This window comes from Biomphalaria glabrata, chromosome 1 (assembly GCF_947242115.1).
Source record: "Biomphalaria glabrata chromosome 1, xgBioGlab47.1, whole genome shotgun sequence".
Lineage (NCBI taxonomy): Eukaryota > Metazoa > Mollusca > Gastropoda > Planorbidae > Biomphalaria > Biomphalaria glabrata.
Window position 1 is genome coordinate 56404488 of NC_074711.1, and position 21113 is coordinate 56425600.

The following is a 21113-nucleotide window of genomic DNA, read 5'->3' on the forward strand; positions in this document are numbered from 1 at the left end:
GTTTTGTAAACTGTAAGTTATACAACTATCAGTTTAAAATTTCTCTAAAATGTTTGGGCATTGTCTGACAATCTGGGGATTGTGCTTTGTGTGATCTGGGCATTCTGCTTTGTCTGACAATCTGAGCATTGTAGTTTGTCTGACTATCTGGGGATTGTGCTTTGACAATCTTTCTGTGACATAAAAATATATGTAGAAATATAAATTCACAACTAACTCATTTGCTAGGAATTTCTACAACATTTATTTCTGAGAACAAAATTTTTGCCTTTCACAAATGGCAGTAGAGTCAATAAGAAAAAAAAAAAGACCAAGAAAATGTTTCAAAAAATCACCAAAAGCCATTTTAGGAGAGAAAAAGAAAGGACCTCATGCAAACAAATTGATCAGCACATGTACACCAGTAACAAGAAGCATTTGGTCACCAGTTACTATGGAAGCAAACAAAAATGATTGAAAATTCATTTAAAATCAAATTATATCAAGTCAGGTACAATATTTTGGCCCATGTGTTTCTTCTTAAGTTTCAGACTACTTAGTTCAGATTTGTTTGCCAGAATCCGTCAGTTTCAAAAATGTTTCCCTATGGCCCCACATAACATGTTAAAAATAATAATCCCTGAAAAGGAGCTCTTCGGTGTATACAAAAAAATTAGTAAAAGCTCTAGACATTGCCTTTATACAAGGGCTTTTCTCTGATATTTACATCACCATTTTATTGCTTTTTTTTTTCAAAACATATGCAGTAAATGACAATAAGAACAATAAAAATAGGAATAATTATCGCACTTCACTTGAAATTTAATGGTTAACAATACCACATTTAATGATATTTGTAGGTGTACACAAGTATATATTATTAAGATTTAAAAACTGGTGGGCAAACAAAAATTATTGTGAATGTGTACCATAACCTACAATTTTTGAAAACATGAAATGTTGAATGTGTGAGAGAAAGTGAATAATGGTCTCAGACTTCATAATGATCCTGGCATAAAAAAAAATATGCATAGACAGATTTTGATAGAACCACAGCTGGTGCAAGTTTTGCTCTGAATCTACATATTTTTTTTTACTATAAAGTAGTTTGATCACCATCATCAAAACTTTGTACATAGATAATATTTACAAGTTAAGAGTCATTTAACACACTCATACTGTGGTAGTTTTTTTTGCCGACATAGTCATTCTCTAATTTTACATAGAAAATACTTTTAAAACAAAACAAAAAAACATACAAACAAAACTCATTTTTTTTTTTTTAAAGTTTGGTAGTTATATGTACAAGAAATGCATTTTACAATTTTTGAAGACAATATTTAAATTAACTTTTGTCTAAATAAGAACTGCAGTTAATGATATAATTCATTTTTTAACAATTGAACACTGCTATGAAAATTCTTGAATTTATATGACTGACTCTCAACAATCTGAATTTTTTATTTATTTATATGTTTTTAAAAAATCGTTGACTGAAGTTAAACCACTAAGCAAGTGATAATTTCAGTAGACATCTGATATTAATTATCTCACTTTGTACAACAAGCACAAACAGCACATACAAAAATATTAAGATTTGTATAAACTGCTGAAATTATCATTAACTTTAGTTGTTCTAGTGTAAACGCTAATTCTTAATCCAATTTGGCCAGTAATTTTTGTTGAAACATTTTTCATTAGCTGTTTTTTGTATATTATTTAAAAAGTATACATTTTTTATAAACCTTTTTCTATTAAAGAGCAGAAAAAGACAATGAGGTATTTTATTCAATGAGTTCAATAAAAATTGTTAAAAAGCTGCAATTTTGGTATTCTCCATCACAATTAGGTTCAAGAATGAGAACAAAATATTTATATCCTTGTTTATCTTTTTATTTTATTCTGATAATTACCATTTGCTACTAGATCTACCTTTGTAGGCATTGGATTAATTAAAGGCTATTTCAAGAAAATGGGTTTACAAAAATTCTTATTTTAAAAAGAAACTTCACAATTCTATGTTATGTTTAGAATTAAAGAAAGACTTTCATGTCTGAAGATCTCTATCATTTATTTGTTTCAAAAAGCCAAGCTAAATGGTTAGCTATAGGGCAAAATAAATTAAATAACAAACTTATATATACTTTAAATACAAAAGCAAAAAGAAATGATATTCAAATTTACATTTTATTGCTGTTGTTATTTCAGAGGAAGTCATGGGGGATAACTTTCATGTTTTTTTGGGGGAGGATAAAAACAAAAGGGAGAGGGGCAGTAAGAATAAGAAAGAAAAAAAATTGGGTCACCACATCATATTTTCAAAGTTATGTTGGGTAAACTTTTGAGATTAGTTTCAAAAATAAAATTTTTCTGAAGGGATGTGAGGTTGTGACCTAAACCACTTAGCTACCTATCAAGGAGGCTTGAGTGTGACTCTAGACACAAGCTGAGTTGTGTACCCCATCTCCCACATGTCCAGAAAAGAGATCGGATCAAAGTGCACTGAACATGCTATAAGCATGAACAATGCGCTGTACAAAAGCAACGAAAAGAATAGGCAACTCTTCTAATTCTCAATTTTATATATCTTCATCATAGGATAATTTGCTCCTCTTTATGTTAATTAGCCCTTGTTTAGGTTTGTAGTTGCAATGCATTATTTTGAATAACATTTGAATATATTTTTTACTTAATTTTCCACTTGAGATCTAGTGTATTTGCAAAACACACACACACACACAAATCTGAAACATTGTATCCACAACATTTTTATTCTTTTAGTATGAAGGACCATTTTGTTCTACCTTTCTTTCTTATTGTCAAAATCATCTCTACTTTGTATATGAACTTGACAAGATCTGTAAGTATAATATTATTCATTTTAACATTTTATTTTTAGAAAGACATTAAAGGTCTATTAAATAAACTTTCAATAAACAGACTGAGAAAAGAAGTGCATAGGCACCAACAGTAAGTACAAGAATTTATATATTCAATCCAAAAAAAAAACCCAACAAACTTTTTGTTGAATCTGGATAATTCATTGCTTTTTAAATGCCATTATATATATTTTACCACAGTCTGACAATTATTCTTTTTAATAAAACGAAATTATAATATGCTGAAATTTAAAAAAGAATAAATTGTACATTTGTAACTATGTGGTAGATTCAGCTATAATAAAGATCAAATTGATCAACCTTTGCTAATTAACATTTTAAAGTAGGGAAAACAATTTTACATGTAACACTTTTCAGAAGGTTTATCTTGACAAGAATCAATAGGACATTTTCAAAACATCTGAAAACAACAATAGTGAAAAAAAAAAACACCGAGGTCATACAAATCGTACTGAAGCAAAAACTGTATTTACAAATTCTATAAAAGGCACTTGCTTCACTATTTTTAAAAACTATTAAAAATAATTATAAAAAAAACACAAACACAGCTATTAAAAATATAGTCTTGATGAAATCTGCTTAATTTTTTATTAAAAATTAATAGTCCAGAAAAAAAAATTTAGTGCAAAAAGCTTTTCTTTTCATCATGAAAAGAAATTTCTCACATTTCAAGAAAGGGTATTCATAAGGCATTCCAATTCATTTTGGAAAAAAAAATATTCTGTATTGAAGGAGGGAATTTTGGAAAATGTTATAGCTGGTATAAACAAAATATAGCTGTGAAAAGTTGCATATTGAATAAGGAAACGAGCTCATAAAACAGCTCTAAGGAAAAAAAACAGTGCTCTGCTCTAGTTACAAGATTTCGGAATGCAGACTGGAGAGCTCATTTCAGGCATCAACCATAATGTGACTGTTTTGTTGCCATTTCTTAATTTGTTTAAATTCAAATTTTAAAAAGCTTAAAAAATACATGTAAATTTTAAAAATAAAATAAAAAGGTAAACAATTTTGTGTTGTCTCCACTATATGTTCCTGATCTAGTCACATGGCTGATAATAGCCTAACATGGGCTTCACTAAAATACAAAGTGGCAGTCAGCACAGACTGTAAAGTAGTGGAATTCTGAAAATAAATAAAAATAATTGTGAAGAAACAATTTAGTAAAGTCCAATGTCTTAGTTTTATTTTCTTTTTGTTTATATTTAGATTTAAATAACTATGAATACATTGTACATTTAAGTTGAAAGATTCTAAAGTATTATTTTTTAAGTTTTAATGAAACATGATGAAGATAGTATTAAAAAGAGAATACATGGTTAAAACATGTACTACAGAAAATTATTCTCATTTTTGGAAAAGTGGAGTTAAGAGGCCATCTTTCTAAAAGCTTTGTTTGTGTATTGGTGACATCCTGAAGTTGCAAATTCTATAAATACAAATCTGTTTTAGAAACTACTTAAATAAATATAGATTACGTAAAAATCTCTACTTTTTTTCATCCTTCATTAACTGTAGGCCCCCAAGTTCAACTGGTTTAGATGAATCATTAAGCAGGAAAAAATGTAATTTGTTCAGTTAATAAAATAAAAAAGACTACTATAGCCTTTAAAAATTAAAAAAAAACTTTTTTTATATTAAATACATGAAATTTAAATTTATCTAATTAAAAAAAAAAAATGTAGTTACCATTTTGAAATGAAACAGGTATCTATGCTGTTGAATTTTATTTTGGTACAGATGTATATGCAAAATGGTGATGTGTTCTATCGTCTATTAATGTGTGCTCCTGCTGAAAGACAAATAAAAGTATCTATGAGTGTCCAGTTCAATAATTTCTTTTTCATATCAATCTTTGGGCTACTAGAAAAAGATGAATGGCCAGCACAATTTTTACTTTTCCTCTCGAACGTGCAAGTAGAGATAGGTCAAGTAAATGTCAAACACATCCAAACAGAAAACAAAGGGGAACATAGTACAAGTTTATTTGATATTTTGGGTTTTTGGCACATTGACACAATTTAGGCCATGTCGTGCCCGGAACACAGTACTAGACCTCAGCCCATTCAACCATTATAACTAAAGTCTCTCTTTCTAGACCACACATCAGCATTAACTACTTCAGTACCTTTTTCTAGACCACAGTAAATTTTACAGACCACTGACTAATCACCTAGAACAACATGTTTTCTTCTCCAGAATCCGCAATAAATTAAATAGCCTACTAATTACAAATTAATTGAAAGGAAAATTAGTAAAGAACACATTTACTAGTAAATGAAATATTTAATTCAGCATTTAATAGAAACATTTTAAAGAAATGTAGAGCTCCTGTGCTCTAATATGTTTATCCTATTAGTGATTATTAGAAAATAGCTATTCGTGAACTGAAATTCACTGAAATTGTGGATTTGAGAAAGTATTTGTGTAGTTTTCATTTTCATTCTTGACATCAACAAAATATTTGATAAACTGGAAGTAATTGTGTAGTTTTATGTTAATTCTTCCCATCAACAAAATATTAGATAAACTGGAAGTATTTGTGTAGTTGTATGTTAATTCTTGCCATCAATAAAATATTAGATGGAAGTAAGAGGAGATGGAATCTGTCATCAAATATTTAAAAAATGGTGGTGGGAAAAAAAGGGGGTTGGGAGGACATGTGTGTCTCTGTATGTATATGTGAATGTGTATGTCCAAAGGAACATGGCTTTTTCTCTGAGATTTAGTCTTTTGTCAATGGTTTCCAATAATATTGGGCTACTAGAAAGAAGTATGGCCAGCACAGTTTCTATTTTTCCTCTCAAAAGTAGATATAGGTCAAGATATTCCAGGCATTCTCTCCCAAATAAAAATCTAAGTGTATTTACCAGGTTTCAAGTCAAAAGATTTTTGAAACTACACATGTATTGTCTATCCAAGCGTCAAAAGTCATAGTGAAGCTTAATTTTAATTATCATTTTTTTCATAGCCTAAAACAAAAACCATAGCTATAATTTGGCTTCAGTAAAATACCTACATCCAATGGCACACCCATGGGCTGAAATATAGTACCTTGTGGACTAGCTTGATACATCTGTGTATAGTGGGTAGGTAAATACTGAAATAATAAAAATAAAAACACTTTTATTTTGCCATTTCCAAAATTGAAATAGAACAAAACCTTTTTGGATTTATAAAAGAAACCATTTTGTTATTGAAATTAAAATATAATCATAAGTAAAGATATCTATAACTTTCAGCATAACATAATATAATTGTTTATTAACTATTTCCTTTTAAAGGATAGGTCTAAAATTTTAAGATTTGAAGGCTTTATAATTAAAGGCTAACATAAAAAAAAATATATTTCATTTCACATTAAAAATAATTTAAATACTAATGTGTTTAATTTCTTCAACTAGGAAATAATTTTGACATTAGTTTTAATAAAAATGTATTGATCTATGTGAAGTCAATATTAGGGCTATATTATTATTTTTTTCTAAAATGTTGAGATAACTATCAAAGGGAAATTTTTTGCTGTTGACATTACCTATGTCTACATAATGGACATATTTCAAATTATAATTCATTGTAGATCTAAATATATTTTTGATTTAAACCGCCATTAATGGCAACCTAAAAATATTTTTATCACGAACAGAATGTAACTTACTGTTGTAAACTGTAAGAGAAAGTGGGGTATGAATGTATATTTTGTGTGCTATCATAAAAATTGTTTGCTCTAATAATGTATTGTTATTTTGTAATGCATAATTGTAAAACAAATTTCCTCATGGATAATAAAGGTTATTATTACTATTAAGTTGCAAAAGATATTTAAGAGCTTCTTGGAATCTTTTTTTTTCCTCTGCATACTTTGGGTATGTAGCCAAATATGTAGGTCTTGCATGCTGTTTGGTATGAACACCACAGAGGTAAAGAGAAAACAAAGCTGGACAAGGAAGTCACATGAATTTAAAAAGCATGCCTACATTCAGATGACACTAAGAGCATTATGTCAATAAACAAAAAAAAAGGTAAATGTCATTACACAGACATAAATGTTATCTCTTGTTTAGGTTATAAGATATATTGGATAGCTTCCTCTAGAAATACAAAGAAACAGATTATTTATTGTTTAATTATAAAATTTAAGCTTGCACAATGCAATGAAGCGCAGTTTCATAAAATCTTAAACCAGTGTAAATCTAAGTCTATTTAACTATTCCTCTACTTTGAAATTTGTTTTCTTTAAAAAATAACCTATGGAGCGAGAATATCTTTGAAAAAATAGATGTCAATTGTTAAGCTTTTGAATTTGAATTGAATTTTAATGGTTAAAGATTAGCAAGATGTCAATTTTCATTAAACAGTTTAGGCACATAAGATAAAGTTGTCAGCTAGGTGTTAAGTGTTTTCATTGTCTATAGCTTGCCTCAACAGAATCTTTTCTTTGGGTCTCAAAGATAGGTACTGTTGTCTTTTTGGGACTTCTCAAGCTGTCCCTTTCAGGAGTCTTTTGTTGTTAAATCTTCTTTATAGTAAACTGATGTCTGACTTTGATCTTTTATGCATTTCTGAATAATGCCTCTCGTGTCTTATCCCTTGAGCGTACCAAAAAAAAAACCACAGCATGAGGCCATCTGCTCCAAGCACTGCTGTTTAACAATTAACATTGCTTCTGAGCTGTCTGAATGCCATTCAGACAACTATTGTTGGGTTGTTTTGGCATTTTATAACCATAATGGAAACATTCTTGTAGTTAAGATGCTTTCTGATGACTATATAAAAGGGTTGAAAAGCTGCTTTCAAGAATTTCGATGTGTTTTCTTATGATTTAAGGGAAAAAATATTTTAACTGATATTAAATGTAATTGTCCTGGGGAAATTACCTTGTTACTAACAATTTGTTAACAGCTTTAGAATAGAGCAAGATTTACTAACAGCTTTAGAATACAGATTTACTTAAAGCTTTAGAGTAGTGAAAGACCAACAGCTTTAGCTTAGTGAAAGATTTACTAACCATTAAGTCTTGCATTCATATCCTGATGGCATCCAGTCAATAAGTAATACCTAAGTTTACCCAATTTAAAGGATGCTTAGCAGAAATTGGACAGTATGACTTATGCAAGACTCACATCATAGTTGATCACTGCCCACAACTTATTTTGACATGCCTAATGTATTATTGTTTTGCAAAGAATGTTTTGTTTTTTTAAATATTTTTTTCAGAAAGTTAATTTAGGCTTTTTTTTAATTGCCATTATTATAAACAATTTAAAGTAGATCCTAATATATCTTAAGGTTTTAAAAAATCATTTGGATAGTTCCCATGTTTTCTGTGCTGTGTTCTAAAACAAAAGTGAACTTTCATAAAAGAATGTATTTTGAGTTTGGAGAAATAGTCATTGTAGATTAAAATCAAAGCACAACACAAATATATGAAACAATCTTAAGAAAAAATTATTGAAAAAAATGTTTATTCCTTTTTTTTCTTCATTTTTTTTTTTGTCATCTAAATTGCATGCCATTTAACATCCCAAAAAAAAAAACTAAGATGACAGTGCAAGACAGAAAAAAAAATATCCAGAGAATAAAAGTCACTGAAATAAAAGGAAAGAAAAAGATCAGAAATAAAATTCTAATGAAATAAAAGCATTCATAGATGTATAGATGATTGCTTTGAATGAATCTTCAAGGTCATGAGATTTACAGTGAAGAAACATGGTTTTAAAAAAAAGTACATTCGCAGCATTTGTTTCTTAAAAAAAAAAGCTAAAGTAAAAAATGGCCCCTTTTAAACCTTATGAATACATTCAAACATCATTTTGGTCTTACTTCTAACTGTATAATACAATTAGGGGAGGTAATTGAAACTGCTTTGTCTAGGAAATCGCAATGATGTACTTCCATTCATTTTTATTATGTTTATTTCAATGTGTTTTGCAAAGAAAAATTAAGGTTAGTTAAATTTTTGTTTTGCTAATTTTTTTTTTGTATCAGGAAAACATTATCGTTAGACTAACTCACATTGTTTTTGTTGCCTGTAAAAAAAAATGTTAATTTTTTTTTTATGCTATTTAGTGTATGAAGGAGGCAGTCACCAAATAAATGGTTGCTTTGTTCCATTAGACAGCGCTGTAAGTTCATAAAGCATCAAAGACCACACACAAGTGATCACACGACATTCAACTCTTTGATCATTACATTACTTAACTTATGCAATATTCATTTTGAAAAAATATCAAGATGCATGACAATGTTACTGACACAAGATCTTGAATAAAAAAAAAAAAAAAGTAAAACGAAAAACACCCACCACCAAAAAAAGCAAAGCTTTTTACACAAAAGTTTTTAAAAGAGGCATTCACATGATGGTGTATTTTTTTTTCTCTTCAATAATTAGAAACTAAAACCACATTTTGGTGAGGAAATGAATGCCTCCTTAAGGTGGGTGTAGCCAACCAGGATGCCTGGAATGTTAGCAGAACCATTTCTACATCCTAGCAGCAAAACAGCACAGCAAAAGTAAAATAAAATATTTACATAAAAGTTTCACCACATTTATGGCTAAATTCAAAAAGTTAACTAATTGTACAAAACAAAAGAACTGATTCCTAATATGGAAGTACACATTTCATTCCTGGGAGATAACTCATGGTTTCTAAACAATAATTCATTTCTACATCACAAGACAAAACATTTCATAGAAAACATGTCTGAAAAATGTAGAATGGACATCTTCATGTCTGAAAAATGTAGAATGGACATCATGTTTGACATATGACGAGTTATTACAGTTCTGGCAATAAAAAAAACAACAGAGCTATTAATAATGTATTAAAAAGTCAATACTCTGAGAAATGATGCAAAACTCATTCTGTACAAATATGTGCATTAATAATTTTGTAAATAATAAGCAATTTAAAATCAGATGGTAACATGGCTTCTTAGAACCTATTAAGAATTTTAAAATTTATAAAAAAAAAAAACTTTCTCGTATGTAAAAAGTTTTTTAAATGATACAATAGCTTTAAAATTGAAAATTAAAAAAAAAAAAAGCTTAAATAAGAAAAGTAAAGTTTTAGTCCACTTCCTATGCTAGTTAAACAAAAAAATGTATTGCTAAAATATTTTGGCAAGATTAAAATCTTTACTACTAGAGCAACATTAAAAAGGAAATAGATTCAACAACTTTTGATGACAGAAGAAGAAATTAAATATTAAAAATTAAAATGTTGTTCCCAACAATAAATATAAAAGAAATGTATAAGAAAAAAAAAGTTTATTTACATTAAAATTTTGTAAGATGTTTAAAGTTTAACCTGTACATATTTCATACATAGTGGGCACAAGTTCATTGATATTTTTGCATAATAATTCACTTTGCGCATTTGCTGGTTTTAAACATATCAGCAGTGGTTCCACACATTAACTTAGATCAACACCAATAAAAAAAAAAATTAAGGACACAATGAAAATAAAATTTATTGATTGATATACAAGTAAGTAAAATTAGAAATGAAATTTATTTCGAATACAATATCACATCTAAACTATCCCACACTTGATAGGATCATCTCTATTGTTTTGACATAATATATATATGAATGCACATTATTTTACCATGCCGAAGAAACATTTGGATTTTCATTATATATTCTTTGGTTGAAATGGGGTGGGGGTGGTTGGAGTTTATGTTAATTAATATGAAACTGAAATGAGGTTAATTAAGCCAATGAATGAAAAGTTTTTATCAGCAATTACAAAATCTTATCAAAATTAAATGGGTGAAAACCAAAAACTAAATAGTAAAAAATATTTACAAATAACACAGTAAGTTTAGACAATACATTACATACAAGCATATTTCTGATGCAATCAGTCAAACTTTGTTTTCTTTATAGTTCACGCTTCACATTTCATGATTCTATACAATTATGCAATAATATTTGTTAATGTTCATTACAATATACCCTATTTTATTCAAAAGATTTTTCAAAATTAGCATCTACAACTATCTTGTGTATAGAAAAAAACTAGTAATCTTATGTCTAGAACTAATATTACCCTTTCATTTTTTTTTGTTTCCTAAAAGTTTTGAAGATTTAAAAAAATATTTGAAATTTGTGACAATCAGCAAAACAGAATCTATGAGCATCTTAAAAACTTTATATACCACAAAGAATAAGCAGTGCTAACTCTATACATAATCATAAATGCTTCAGTGGTTGCAACTGAAGGAATCTTACACAACTATTTATTGATTAAAAGAAACCCTCTAAATTTCTCATTTTAAACACTTAGGTATAGAAACATGATGGAGAGAGGTCCCTGAGTTGAATTTTTGTTTACATCATGGAAGAACTAATAGGATTGAAGAAACTAAATGGAAGTTTAAACTGGACAAAACATTTACACCAGAACATGCAAAAGATCATTTCATTCAAACTTGAATTTCCATGCAAGGAAAATGCTACATGCAGTTATTTGACTTCATCTTTTTTTTTTTTTTTAATTAGAATTTAGGAAGAAAAAAATGAAGCTATTATTTTTGGTAAACAACTGCTTGAAGTTGTACTAAAGTTTTGTAAGACTAAATCTAAGTCCAGAATGGAGCATTCCATGAGATAGAAACAAAAGATGGAGATTTTTTTTTTTAAAACTAGAGAAATTCTTCAAGACAAGTCCTCTAACAAAATGAAACAGAAGACCTAATCGGCCACATGCTTAGTTGCCTACCGAGGTTGCTGAAAGTTGGAGTTGTCCCATCTGGGTTGTCAGTTGAGGAATCACTGATGATGGGTCAAGCGTACTGCCTGAACCCGGATGGCTACTACTGGTTACCATCTGTAAAGGAACAGTAGCAACATCAAAACTAAAATGTTTTTACAACAAAAGTCAAACCATCGCAAGAATCTGATGTTTAAATATAAGCACACTCACACTCAAGATTTAAAAATTCATGTAATTTAAAAAGAACCTAAAACCATTCATGTTTGATAAGCAATGACTTCCTTTGTAATTTGATATGTGTGGTTTCCTAGCCATAGTTAGTCATCACTTCAAAGCACATATAGGTCCTATAAAGAATCAGAATAAGTAAAGGATGCAAAAGAAACTGTTAGTATATATACACTGTGGCTAAGTTTCAAAAGAACTCACAGATCTAGGATGCTTTTTCTTTGTTAGTAATGAGCAGATTTTCTGTCAGATTAGGTATATTTTATTGTGACTGTATGAATCAATTATTAAAATTAATTGCTATTACCTTTTTTCTTGTTTAAAAAAATTAATTTCAAATGTTTACAATGTAATGAAAGAAAATCTATTTATATATTTTGTTAACTGCAGAGCGAAATGAAAAAAAAAAATGAAGGTTAAAATATGAACAAGATACTCATTCTCATTAACTACTCTGCTAAAAATGCATCTACTCAATTACCTATTTATGAACTAAAGTGCACAGGTATTTACAAACTTTGCAGCTGCAGACACACACAGAGAAAAATAAAACCTCAATGCCAGTTAGTTATAGCCAAATAGTTTGAAGTTCCCAGAGTCTGGTGTAATATATATTATTGTTAGAACAGAGGAAAAAAAAAGTCATTATGAAGAACTAAGTGGGCCTTGATCTATATGCCGTATTTTTTTGACAAGACAAATTTCATGTTTAAAATATGTTTTAACCCTTAACATTCATACTAGTCATACTGTATATATAAAAAACAGACATTTCCATTATAGCTAGTACTGTAAAGTATTTGATTTTTATGAGGTTAATAAATATGCAAAACAAGTCAAAATCTATCACAGCTGAAGAGAAATGGTTTCACATTTACCAACTACTGTATAAAGAGGCATTAATATGAAATATATAAATTGATTTTCTGCAAGATGTAAACATTGTATTGACTTAATGATGTTATAACTACCAATAAAATATTGGACAAATAAAATTGAAATTGTACATTTAAAAATTAGAAAAACATAAAATCCGACAGTTGCAATCTTGCCAGATTCATTAATTGACTGGCATCTTCACTGTTCATACAAGATTACAAAAAAAAAAGTGAAGGGTTTAGACAAAATACAAAAGGAAAGGAGTTGCAATATCAATGTAATCTTTAAAAAAAATCAATCATTTAAAAATTCAATTAACCACACATTTTAAAAAGGACAGTTTGGCATGATTCTCATGCAAAAATTAAAAGTAAAAAAAAAAAAAATGTATCATGACAAACAATAAAATTAAAAACTTAAGAAAGATGATAAAAAAAAATGGTTGCAAACAACTAGAATAAAAACATGAACAGTTAAGACTCTGCCCCACAAAACACGCATGGAAGGCAAGTAGACACACAATGAGGCTGTGTAGTTGTAAGGAGGAGCACTACTGACAAGGTGTTACATCAGCACACTAGGATCCAGCATGGCCGCCGCCAGTTCTGGGTGGACTGCTGTTGTTGGCAGTATCTGGAGATTAGAGACACCACACAGTTAGCTACACACAGCCACACAAAGACATGCAAGCAAATAGACCAACTAATCTAGACAGACCAACTAATCTAGACAAACATTTTTAGGAAAATTCTGAAAAGATTTTTTTTCTTTGGCTGCAGAAAGTGAGTTTTCTTGTCCAAATATCTTGACCTAAATATCACAGTGAATGCCTATACAATGATGTGGACTTCCATAAGTGTACAGTCAGTAGTCCTGAGAAACCTAAATGTTAAATGTTGGATGAAATGCCCAGAGATGAGAAACAAATGATTTCTAATACAAACAATATGTTTGTGTAATTAACTACTTTTTTCCAGACTGTCTGATAATCTTTAATCATTGTTTGAAAAACTTCTTTTTTGTTTTTAAATTCCATCATTACTTTTATAAAGAGATGAATTTATTTGGTTCCGACTGGCATAATTCATAGTGATGCTTGCTTGATATGTTTCATGGGGTAATAGTGTTTTAGACAATTAGAAGAAGAATATCTCAGTTACAACAGAATCAGAATTGCCAACAGACTACACATGATATATAGACAAACATTAAGATTCTAGCTCTCAGTAAAATGGCATGGAGGAAAAAATAGCTTAGGTTTTTTAGCATTTTTGTTTTAAATCTAAAAACTAACATTAATGAGATCTAAGAAAGCATTCCCCCATTTTGTCTACTGACATAAAAAAATGTCAATAGCTGGACCAAAACTATTTTGTCATGATTTTGAATGACAAATTTTGTATATATGAATAAAATAAACTAATTTAGAAAATTGAGAACAATGCTTTATTACTATCTACTTGAAATACTTTTTTTTTTCTTGTATTGAAAAAAACTTTATAGACATTTTAAACCTAACCATTTTAAGTGTAACTAATGACATGCATGCACAACAAAATGAAAAATGCACAGGTTTCTTATTAAAGTTCAATCAAGATACACATACTGCAAAGTAAAAGCCATGCTTCAGATAGACATAAAGGACAAATGTAATAAAAATGCACAATAGATTTTGTCAGGTATTTTTTTCCAAAAGTTTTTGTCAACATTACAAATTAGTTTTGATTCATGCTTTTTTTTTGTGTGTGTAAATTTTCATGCCATTTTTTTTAGTATAAAAAATCTTTTAATCATTAGGAAATGTGATTATAATAGTAAATGCCCACATGAACTCAGAGCAGTACAGTTGATCATACTGAAATGCAATTTACATGCAAGTTTAATTTATTTTAGTAAAGGCCTAACCAATCCTTTACCCTGGGAATTTAGCGAATTTGTAATCTAGTGACAAAATTCATTATTGTTCCTAATTTTAAAAAAACATTAAAGATTTCTCTATATCAGAAAATGTGCAATATCAAACGAATTGCCTTTTCAATTCAGTTGGTTTATAGAATGCTGACATATGAAAGAAGAAAAGTACAACATAGAAGTAAAAAGTTGTCTATTAAACATCAAAAAGAAATCTTTGACTCACATGCTGCATTTGATGGGGCTGTACCAAATACTGAGGCATCCAACCTGTGGCAGCAGGGTTAGAGGACATTTGATATGTGGTCACGGGGGTGGTGGCAGCTACTGATGTGTAGCCCCTCGGCACCAAACCAGCTTGCATGATAGTAGGTGTTGGAACTCCATAGTTTATAAACTGACTGTTGTGAGGAAAAAAAGATATATAATTAAAAATGAAAGCAAAGCCAAAAATCTATATAGGCCTAATTAAATGATTAAAATATTCTAGACCAGTATTTATAATTTATGAAAGTTTTAAAAAGAATAAATGACGCTAAATTAATAGTTTAATTACCCATTTAAATTTGCCGCTAATGCTTGTTGTTCATATGCAAACTGTAATGCCTGAAAAATGAATGATTAGAAATTCATAAGCAATCAAATTATGTATAGAATAATTTAATTTTGTATGATATTACTTATACAAAGCAACTTCAGCATTCTCTTCTAAAACATTAGCTAACAGTTATATAACACAAAACCACTTTGTATAATTGTCAATGAAACAATTTTGCAATTCAAAGAACTAACTTCATGACTTACAGATATGCCTGCGTCATCTCTCCCTGGTGTAAATAATCTAGGCGTTAATGTTGTAGGTGTGGTTTTTTTTTTATTTCCACTATCAGCAAACTTGACTAACAAAGGCTCTGTACTACCTGAAAAAAGGAATTTTATATTAGAATCTCTCATTCTAAGCCCCAAGGTTAATTTTTTTTCAGTGAGCAGATTTTTTTCCCCCATTATTTTACATTACTGTTTGATGCTCATAAAACTGAACATATTGCCAAGAATTCACATTGACCCAATAATAATTTCAACTTTTTTTTTTAACCTCTAGTGGAATTTCATAAACGCAAAATAAAATACATTTTTAACGAACCTTTATTAAAATTTTTATTATCTATTTAAAATTAATGGAAATGATATTCTGATAATTTAAAACATGTTGAAAATCTCAAAAACATTCCATCTTCTTACCTGGCAACATTTTATTGTTAAATGCATTAATGATCTGGTCACATTTTTCTTTTGATTCCATTCTGGCAAATCCAACTCCCCTACTCTGGCCATCTGGTTTACGTAGAATTCTAGTAGAAATAACTGTTCCATATTCTTTAAACATATTTTCTAGATTTTTTTCCATAAAATACATTGGAAGATTAGCTATGTACAAGTTAGTTGGATCTTGTTCTTGTTGCTGTTGAAAGAAACCATGTAAATTCTATTAACAATTGGGCCATACCCATCAAAGGCTATACCCCAAATCTTACGGAGACATGAAGCAACAACAAAGAAAACATTTAAAGTATAATAAAAATGATGAGTATATAAGGTTCATTCAAAACAAAGTGACTGCTTAGATGGAGTCATATTTTTTTTTACAAAGCTAGAGTAACTCACTCCGTCCTTCTTTCTGATACCTTCTGTCTGACACAAATTTTGTATACATTTTTTTCCCCCCAATTTTTCATTCTTAGATCAAGTTGAAATTTCACACTATTATTCATAGTCCATGAGAATTTGAACTAATATAAATATAAGCTAGCTATTTGTTTTTTCTCCAAAAGACACTGCTTAATAGTGGCTTTAGAGTAGTTTTGTAATAATTAAGAAATCTTTTTTTCCCAAAGCTAAAGCAAAAACAAAAATGCTGAGTGTTGTACCACTTCTTTAAAAAAAATAACTTTTAGGCACATTGTCACTTATGTCAACATGGACAATATTCACTCATTCAAAATACTTCATGGGGACTATGGACGAAGTCTACTGAATATGTATAAAATTTATTTCATTCAACTGGCTGAGTTCTATTTTTGTGAAGAAACCTTGTGTTGTAACTATAGACTTATATATGAGTACTATAATATATATGATTCTAAAGTAATATGAGAATAGGTTTTTACAAGTTTTTTTTAAAAGCTGGAGAATCCATAAATTAAAAAAAAAATATTTTCAAGATTTATCTTCAAATTGTAAGACATTTGTGTGTGTGCTATAGGATTAATAAGAAGAAAAAGGATTGTAATGATATAATGAATTCATTCGATCTATTTGCCATTCCTCTTTTTATTTAATGAGCAGATTTTGTGCATAGCAACTAATAAGAAATTTTGGAGGTAAGTCAACAACATGATCTAGGGACACTGGATCTTTCTTGTTTGTGCTGTGCAATTAGAAAATGTGCTCTATGAAACAGATATCCAATTCATTCAGAAGTTTACTTTGTACAATTTTGTACGTTTTGTTTTCTTCTTGTACAAGAATTAGAAACACTTCAAACAGGCAACACGGGTTTGTACAACTCCTAGGCTAGTAGTAGTAGACCCTATTACTATTAGCTTACACCTTTGTGGATAAAAATGTAAAAAAAAAAAAAAAGCAAGTTGGTAGGAAACTTAGACTTAAGTGAAAAATTGAATCTTATTTCCAAAATGTCGCACATAGCAGAGTGGGTGGATAGCTCACGGGGTAATAGGCGATATTATGCCGCCCACGCCTGATCCGGTTCTTTCTGTGGTCCTACCGTAGACCATAGGCTCATAAACCTACCCTCCAAAGCTGTACCATCGCAAATTAATATTAAGCCGAAAAAAAAAATTTAGTTTTTACGGTTCCTTATTATTGCTGTAATAGAGGCAACGCCATATTGTTATGATGTTCTGGAGAGGAAGTAAAGAAAAAAATGTCACTGAACTATATATCGTTTGGAGCACTATATTATAGTTTAGGATTAGGTTAAGTAGGATCGAAATAAAAGGTTTACTGCTAGGTTTAGGGTTAGTTTAGAATAAGAATTAGGTAATAGAATTAGGGTTAGGTTTAGAATTAGGTTTAGGGTTAGTATTTAGGTTTAGGTTTAGTACTAGGTTTAGGGAATTAAGTTTAGGGTTAGGTTTAGTATTTAGGTTTAGGGATAGGGTTAGTGCTAGGTTTAGGGTTAGGTTTAGTATTTAGGTTTAGGGTTAGTGCTAGGTTTAGGGTTAGGTTTAGTGCTAGGTTTAGGGTTAGATTTAAGGTTAGGGTTAGGCTTCACTAAACGTATTCTAACCTAATCCTAAAACTAACCCTAATTCTAAACCTAAACCTAACCCAAACCCCTAACCCTAAACCTAGCAGTAAAACTAACCCTAATTCTAAACCTAACCCTAATTCTAAACCTAATAATCCTAATCCTAAACCTAACCCTAAACCTAATTCTAATTCTAACCCTAACCCTAATTCTAAACCTAATAATCCTAATCCTAAACCTAACCCTAAACCTAATTCTAACCCTAACCCTAATTCTAACCCTAATTCTAAACCTAATCCTAAACCTAACCCTAAACCTAATTCCAACCCTAACCCTAAAGCTAGCACTAAATCTAAATTTTGATCATACTAAATTCCATCAAAATAATATATAGTTCAGTGATACTTGATCTTAGTTTATTGTTTTTTAAACTTCTGGGATGGAGAGTTACATCCTCTTAAGAACGTAGTAAACAAAATGGCGTATTTTTCATTACAACAATGATAAAAGAACTTGAAAACTAAATATTTTTTTTTCGGCTTAATATTAATTTGCGATGGTACAGCTTTGGAGGGTAGGTTTAGGAGCTTATTGTCTACAGTAAGACCACAGAAAGAACCGGATCAGGCGTGGGCGGCATAATATCGCCTATTACCCTCACGGTTGATACATCTAGATCTACGGTGTAGACACGTAGCCGTAGGTTTTTACACTTAGATCTAGATCTGTATAGAACTTAATAGAAGATTTAAATTGTTTCACCGCAATCATTTTTAACTTCATCGGTTAGAGAATCTTCCCATTCAGGACGGCAGTTTGTTGACCCCACAAGTCCATGATAGTGTGTTTAAACATTGTGAATGAATGGTAGGCTCTGGACTTGTTTGCGAAACGATCTTTCAACGGGAGGCTACTCCAAGAACAAGAATGTTCTTATCCATTGGGACACAAAAGTGCGATGACTTTCCTATCTAAACCTTCGCCCTCAACTCCTTTCTAGTCCAACCACCTCACACAAACCTCCGTTCTTAATTTAATACCCCCCCCCAACCAAAAAAAAAATGCCTCCAGAAAGCACGACACGGTCTGACAAGATCAAACACGCTTTAAAGCTTATCTTAGAACTACGGTTTTAGAGGCTAGAACACCGAGAAAAAAATATTCTGAAGTGGAAAAAAACAAATCCGCCTGTAATTTATAGACTCTATAGGCCCCTACATACAACATACCTATCTCCCCCTCACCCCTTTCGACTATCCCCTTTTCTTTTTGTGATCGATTTACGTTTCTAGTAGAAGAGCTTTATGATAGTGCCAGGGTTGAGATAATGGTGACAATAGGAGTGGGACATTTAAAACTAACGTATGTACCGAGACAAGGTTTGCCTACACACTGGAATGTAGGAGAAACACAGCACACCTTTTAAGGGCTATTGAAAGACTGGAACAGCACACAACTAGACCCTACGTCTCGTTTTGTTGTTCTTTCCTTCTACAAATCCCTGATAAATACGGACACAATGATTTAGACACAATGCATCCCCCCCCCCCCCAAGATTATTATTGACAAGTATATAAGTGACCTAAAAAGAATCAATGAAGTAAGCTTATATGCAAGGATTATGTAAAAACACGTATCAAATTGCGTCTAGTACGACTTTGCGGCTAACCTATACAACACCCCCTCCTCAAAGTGACTCCCCCACCCCGCGGGTGTACCTTGTTCATTGAAACACTTATTTCTCGCTATTATAGTCAAACGCATGTCAAACTTTTTTTTTCTACAAAACCTGAATTCGCTTTTTAGTTTTTCAATCCCAATTAACCAACTGGCAAAATGTAAACCAGAAACACCATTGATGAACACTCCAGAAGTTTGAAACCATTCCTTCAATCTTTCCCAACATCTCTGCGTGGGACTCGCACATGTGGACGTGGTAAGGGCAGGTAATGGAATCTCCCGATTTGAGCTCTTTCATGTGAGTCGACTCGAGTTACCGGTTTTGCCCGTACAAGTCTTTTAATGTTTGACTTTAAACGTCTCTGATTGAAGTACATGTAACTACATTTTTTTTTTCTCTTTTTTTTTAAAGATCTAGATGTAGATGTAGTGCATCCTTTGATGTTAGTCAAATGTAAATTACATTAAAGTCACCGTGTTAATAGATAGCATTAAAGTCACTGTGTCATTCAGCTCAAAACTACTTTTAAAAAAAGTAATACCACCGAATAGATCCATACGATGATGCAGAGTCGAGTTATAAAATGAAAATTAAAGTTTGAAAGATGTCACCCTAATTCCTTGAACCTATTATTTGTTCATGTTTAGGCTATCATTGTCCGACTTGTTTCCTTTTAATGATTACCGTGTAAAGCTAACTTTTAATTAAACAGCTTCCATTGAAATATACGAATGTGGATCACTAACACTACACTCCAAATGGTTCTTATGTACTCAAGTGTCTTGATATGATTAGCCAGCTTGAGTCTATGTTGTGTCTGTAACAAGAGAACTTACTTTAGCCATCTGGGCTTGAATGCCTTGATTCTGTAGGGCCTGTACTGCTAACTCTGCTGCCTGGGGATTTTCAAAGTCTACAAATCCATAACCTGAAACAAGACACACTGTGTTATAGTCTTATAAGACTTTTATTACATTACTGGTTACACAAGATCCAATGCAAAGGAAAAAAAACAACTAAACGCATATTGACATTCTATACACTTCAATGCAAGAGGGGTTAGAAATGTATTTACAATTTTGACGAAAATGTGTTCAAATGACAAATGAGTCATTGCAATGGAGATAGAAAACATATTGCTAAAGAATGTCAAGTCAAAATGCAAGAAGTGTCAAAGTGATCTATGAACAGAGTCCCGGTGATAATGAAGTAAAAAGTTCCCATTTCAGACTTTGCGATCTATAGGGCAGATGATGTTATGGTCATCTGTTTCTTTGTCGAACGTTAACGAGCAGGGTGTCATGTGGCCAGCACAACGAACAACTGTCATTACTTTTCCAACTTACGTCAAGTGCCCATTAGACTTGGGGTGCCCAAAAAAAATCCCGAAATTCAAAATTCACCGAGATTCGAACCCAGGACCAGGGCTGGACTTAGGAATAGGCAAACTAGGCAGCCGCCTTGGGCCCCCGATTGGTGGTTGCCTCGCAAGGACTCAATTTTTTAAATGAAAAATTGCGAAATATGGATCAAATCTCAA

At 30.7% G+C, this 21113-nt stretch overlaps 1 protein-coding gene across 22 annotated transcripts in view; it reads right to left on the reverse strand.

Moving 5' to 3' along the window:
• Window positions 1–220: 220 nt before the first annotated feature.
• Window positions 221–21113, reverse strand: part of LOC106052278 (RNA-binding motif, single-stranded-interacting protein 1-like) — a 232377-nt gene continuing 211484 nt past the window's right edge. For 16 of the 22 annotated variants that reach the window (XM_056003503.1, XM_056003483.1, XM_056003564.1 and 13 more), the window contains 9 exons: window positions 20410–20501; window positions 15861–16104; window positions 15423–15538; window positions 15175–15224; window positions 14845–15019; window positions 11607–11714; window positions 5899–5979; window positions 4569–4671; window positions 221–4004 (listed from right to left, as the gene is read on the reverse strand). In XM_056003503.1, coding sequence (XP_055859478.1) covers window positions 4606–4671; window positions 5899–5979; window positions 11607–11714; window positions 14845–15019; window positions 15175–15224; window positions 15423–15538; window positions 15861–16104; window positions 20410–20501 — 932 coding nt within the window. In that variant the 3' untranslated portion in view covers window positions 221–4004; window positions 4569–4605. Of the gene's footprint in view, window positions 4005–4568; window positions 4672–5898; window positions 5980–8327; window positions 13341–14844; window positions 15020–15174; window positions 15225–15422; window positions 15539–15860; window positions 16105–20409; window positions 20502–21113 lie in introns of those variants that run through there. The other 6 variants (XM_056003522.1, XM_056003514.1, XM_056003492.1 and 3 more) reach the window with 5 other exon arrangements.